Source organism: Podarcis liolepis, assembly GCF_965112155.1.
Source record: "Podarcis liolepis genome assembly, chromosome: 2".
In the NCBI taxonomy this organism is placed as follows: domain Eukaryota; kingdom Metazoa; phylum Chordata; class Lepidosauria; order Squamata; family Lacertidae; genus Podarcis; species Podarcis liolepis.
This window is the reverse complement of record NC_139555.1, coordinates 67,572,725-67,578,390: the sequence shown is the minus strand read 5'-3', so window position 1 is coordinate 67,578,390 and position 5,666 is coordinate 67,572,725. Positions and strand designations below refer to the sequence as shown.

Here is a 5,666-nt window from a genome sequence, read left to right as displayed (position 1 = left end):
TGTTTTCTCCTATCAAGCAAATCTTGTTTTCTCTCTGCTTGTTTTCCACTTCTGTGGTTTTAAATAATTGAAGATAATAAAAGTGTTTGACGTATATAATGTGTTTGTATTGCTTTCTGGGACAACAATACCTCATTTTATGACTTACATGCTGAACGAGTAAGGCTCCTTTGTTTTTCTTTATGCTAAAATGATTGCCTTTGGTCAAAAGAATCCCAGAATTTCTAAAACTGTTTTGTTTGTACCTCATTTTTGGTGACCTGTAACAGCAATGTCATCATTGCATCAGAAGCCGTATTTCCTAAGGATCTGGTTGCCAAATATTTCTTGCACATACGGGGAATGTGCACTTAAGGGAAACCATTAAAACTGGCAGAAAACATTGCAGTCCTGTATAATCACATTTGCATGTGTAAATATTTCTCAGAAATTGGGAGATTTCATCATCAAGGCTGCAGAAACCTCCATAAATACATGGAAGAGATGCCATACCTCATCGTAACCAGTGGAATCTGAAAAGCATCTACTGCTTGGAAAAGCACTAAGAGGCCAACAGATCCAAACCCACCAGCAAAATCATGAAGCCAAGCAGCTTTCTCCTCCTCACTCTGATGGTCTTCTTTTTGTACTCAGGTGAGTCGTATTTCATATTGCAAAAGTTCTCTTTCTCGGAGAGGTGTAGGGACCAAACAGTCCATAGACTATTCATGTCTTCAGATGAATGTAGGAAGGCTCCACCTGTATTAATTAAATCCAGTTAAAATCTCCCTGCATACCTTGGTATTCGATGTCTGAAAGCTAAATGAAGGAGAGGACATTGGTCAAACATAGGGACACACATCCCCCAAACACACACACACACTTGAGCCTTTCCCACATTCATTTGAATACTGAAACATGTGTATTCTCAAGGTTCCTCCTACATGAAATGATACATGTCAGGAAGAACCAGCATGAATGTCTTGCCATGTGAGATTCACAATCCATCAGGGCTCTTCATTCCAGATAGTACCCAGCACTTTCCTCCCAATAGGAACCTCTTTGTGAGGTGAGACTTCAAACATTAATTCCCCCTGAACTACTACCAGCACACACCATGCTTCCTTCACAATCTCCACATGGCTCTTGTAAGATAAATAGTGGACTTGGGAACAATTCTAAACACACACGGCACCACAGCTGGGTAGTCCACTTAAATAAAAAAAACTGGTACCCAGTTAGCTAGTAAATGAATCAGTATATTCCGTTATTCCTATTTAACTGATTACACCATTTTCCATTGATTTGATTATCTTCCAATCCATGCCCTGTGACATTTAAAGTAAATTGCATATTTCCAAGCCACATTATGGGTGTACTTTCAGGATAACAAAGGATGTAGAAGATACAATGCTCATTTTCTGTTCCTAGAAATAACTGTTCTAATATGAACTGTTATTCAATATATGGGTTTTCTTTATAACATTACATTTTCTGTGTTTTGCTTCTAGATGTTGCTGTTAAAGCATCATGGGAAGAGGTAAGTGCAAAATATTATGATTGTGTTAGGAAAATATTCTTTAAGAAACAGATAAAAGTTCCTTGAAGCTTTAAAGAGGGTTCCAGAATTTTGTTTAGTGTGTGCGAGTGGCACTCTAGGCTTGATTGTTGTCAGCTGGAGGTACAAATAAAGGGAGGAAGTTGAAGGTTGCAATTTCCACATGAGAAAAGTACACACACTGTCTGGTCCTGGGGGCTAACCAAGAGGCGAGGTCCGAGTCCAGTCCGACGTTAATGGTGCAAAATGACGGCAGTCCGTAGAAGTCGAAGCTGGGTGCAGGGCAGGGCATTGGGTGAGGTCAGAAGCTCCAGCAGGGAAGTTAGGCTGGTACTGACAACCAATGATGTTGCTCCCACAACTTGGGCCTGCGCTGGCTGGCTTTTATCTCCCCCAAGGCATAGGGCAGCCCCGATCCACAGGAGACTCGCCTCTCCTGGCCTGGAGGTGAGCATTCTTCCTGCGGGAACTTAGTTCCCTCTGCCTCTCTGCCCTGAGCCTCTGCAGCTCAGGAGAGGCTGGAGGGTTACCAGACCCAGAGGCAACCTCAGCTTCCTCTGACAGGGCTGAGGGTGGAGCACCTGCAGGCCATGGGTCCTCCATCCCCTCAGGAGCCAGAGCAGACTCAGCTGGTGCCTGCACCTGAGGATCCAGCATAGGTGAGGACCCTTCAGGCTCATGCCCCAGCCCCAGCTCAGCTGGTTCTGGAAGCGGGGAATCCTGTGCAGGCTGGGATTCCTCAGGTTCAGGATCCAAATCCGAATCCCAGGTCATCACACTGTCAGTACACATGCTGACAACAAGGTTGGAAGTAAGACCATGTGTGCTGCTGATACTGTGAGTTTTGCTGTGTCAGGATTGTTAATTACTGGACTGAGATTATACCGTGCTGGAGAGATAAAGAAGGAATGTAAATAGCTTGTATATAATAGTATCAGAAATGCTTGTGCAACCAGCCAAGCAATAAAGAAGCTCTTGACTGTGGATTTGAGTATGACTCCTGTTCTTGTCCTCTGCCTCCGGGGAAAACTCAGCTACAAACAGTAAGAAGTGGTTTACCGAGATGCCGCCACACAAGCAGAAAAGCGCAGCGGAAGTGTGTGGGCGGTAACCCCTAATAGAACATGAAAGTGGCATGGAGTTAAGAAAAGTGAATTTATATTTACTGTAGATTTTTATTATATTTTCAAATGGAATTAAAAACACAGGCAACAGAAACATATATGCATATATATATATAACAGAAAAGAGCTCTCCCCCCTCCCCCACTTTCATATTAGTTCCAGTTGCTATTACTCCCAGCTTGTGTTCTGTAGTTGCCTAGTGGGGTTATTTTATTATTATTAGATGCTGGGAAGTTATTCCAACCCAACAATTAGACAGACCACCCAACCTTGCAGGCATATTATTTAGCCACAGTCTTATGAAATCAGGAATAATAATATTCTTGAGAACTGGCAGGATTGGACTCTCACAGTGGATTTTTAAAGATGTATTTTAAAGCAACTGTTAAATGTGTTGAGTATGAAACCCCTGGATCTACCCACCTCTAATCTTCAAATTCCGTGTCACAACGTAAAATAACTTTGTACCTGTTTTAACCCTGCAGCATTTTAAACTTTTAAAATGTCTTGCATGAAACCCCGGCATTGACCGTCTGTAATTCAACAGGTTTGATCCCCCATTTGGGGTTACAATGTAACCAAATCTCATGCCTTGACGATGAAAGTTTTGGCATTTTTATTTGGCAAGGCAAGTCTGTGATATTCTGGAGATTCATAAAAATCAGCTCTGGATCAGGTGGTTTGGGGTCCAAATCAGTCTGGAACAAAGCAGGCCTGATTTAGATAAATCAGAGCCACAAATTGGATGGGGTGGGGTCCATGCACTACCCCAGTAGAAAGCTGTGGGTGGCCACAGGGTGCCAGAGTTTCTGGTTCTTCTGGATACAAGGTCCTGTAAATCCCCAAGGCTCCTAAACACTGGACTTCTCTGCTGTGTGGAGCTGGCACAGTCCAAATGGCAAAAAGTAATCCACGTTCCCAACTTTCCTCCTGACTGCCAAGAGCTGGGAGAGCCTCAGACGGGAGCAGCATTCTGCCCCTTTCCAGCCTGTTAATAGCTGGGAGGAGCAATGCTAACTAAACCAAAACAGAGCTGAAATTCTCTTCCTATGAACTGAATACAGGAATCACACACACACACATGTCATGTCTGGAAGCATCAACCCGTCTTTGAAAGAAGTGGTAACTCGGGTTGAATATGGAACAACATTATCACGCAGTTCACTGCTTGGCAGGATGATAAAGCAGCTTTTCCTGTGCTTGAATGCATATCTTAAATTAACACTTGGTGTATTTGTTATCTGTGCCTCATTATTAGGCAAGTCACAGTCAGAAAGGCCTTGCAGTCCAGAGGTCAAGGGGAGAGGAGCCCTTATTAAGTGTTGTGTCCTTTTTCTTCAGAAATATTGCCAAGGGTACCCAAAAGTCATATGCACTGAGGAGTACCTTGCCCACTGCGGTTCTGATGGCAAGACCTATAGCAACCGGTGTCACTTCTGCAATGAATATATGTGAGTATATCATTTTGTTGTCGTTTAGTCGTGTCCGACTCTTTGTGACCCCATAGACCAAGCATGCCAGGCACTCCATCTTTCCCAACATCAGGGTCTTTTCCAGGGAGTCTTCTCTTCTCATGAAGTGGCCAAAGTATTGGAGCTTCAGCTTCAGGATCTGTCCTTCCAGTGAGCACTCAGGGCTGATTTCCTTCAGAATGGAGGGAACCATAGAATTGTAGAGTCGGAAGTGACTACAAAGATCATCTAGTTCAAAACCCTGCAATGCAGGAATTTTTAATATTTTTTTTTGCACAATGTGTGTTATGTGTTGCATATGAGGCCCAAATGAACATGTGAGCAGAACTAATCTGTAGACCGCCTTGAATTTTAAACTCAAATGGGTTCACATGCACCACCCTCCTGACAGTACTGTTGTTGCTGCTGCTAAGTGGGATCCTGTGGGAGGAGAGGGCAGGGGAAAGATGCCCAAATCGGTTCTATGTTCTGTGACACAGATCAACAATGAAGGGTGGAGAAGACGGATCTTCCACCCAGTGGTGGAGCTGAAAAGATCACTGGTCCATCTTGTTCGATATTGTCTAGGCAAATGGCAGAAGCTCTCCAGGGACTCAGACATTATTCTTCCATAGCCCTTTCCCTCCCCAGGACTTAGGGCAATGATGAACTTAGTTTTCCCACCTATATAGTATTTATCTTTAATGAGTTATAAGGAAACTTACATGTTATGAATTCTCGTATTTATTTACTTCTTTTTTCTCATCAGAATAAAGAAAAGAAGGCTGATACTAATGCACATTGGAGAATGCAGAAGAGTTTAAGATGCACAAGACTATGGAACATCTGCAGAAGAAGTCCCATTTCTCTTCAAGCTTCACTCATTGCATCACCCCCCCAAAAAATCCATTATTTTCTTTGGTTATGCTCTGTGAGCCAGTGAATACTTCGCAACATCTTAATTGGCAGGGGGTTGGACTCGATGGCCCTTGTGGTCTCTTCCAACTCTATGATTCTATGATTCTATGATTCTATGATTCTAATTCAGTTCATCAATAAATAAGCTCAGCAACATGATCAAACTCCCCATACATTTACTTGTGTGTTATCTATTCTTAAATAAATTAAGAATAGAATTTATATATGTCATCCAAGTTAGTATTCAGCTACATCCTTGCACTAGTGCAAGAATTAGTACATAACACACAATCAAGGAACTGAGTTTTAAACAATCAGCCTAATCTATTCCCTCTGGACTGTAACACTTCTGACTGCAGACCATGGATTTCTGCAGATTAAGAAAACCCCAAACCACCTGTTGACAGCCAGGTGGTTAGTTAGACATTGAGGCTAGAACCCATTACCCTGCCATGATACTTTTCTTTTCTATTGATTTTTAATGGAAGAAAATGAGAAAGAAAAGCAGAGAGAAATAAAAGTACACATAGGAAATCCAATTACCACCATATGAATTGATATATGCCACCCAAGTTGGTATTCAGCTACATCCTTGCACTAGCTCAAGGATTAATGTCATTGCAATAGGATTTCTCT

General features: G+C 42.4%; 1 protein-coding gene across 1 annotated transcript; it reads left to right on the top strand.

Moving 5' to 3' along the window:
• Positions 1–511: 511 nt before the first annotated feature.
• Positions 512–5,012, top strand: LOC310699906 (ovomucoid-like). Its single transcript, XM_083488585.1, has 4 exons — positions 512–633; positions 1,491–1,519; positions 4,003–4,112; positions 4,882–5,012. The coding sequence occupies exons 1-4, from the start codon at positions 579–581 to the stop codon at positions 4,934–4,936; spliced, it is 249 nt and encodes an 82-aa protein (XP_083344711.1). The 5' UTR covers positions 512–578; the 3' UTR covers positions 4,937–5,012.
• Positions 5,013–5,666: the final 654 nt, after the last annotated feature.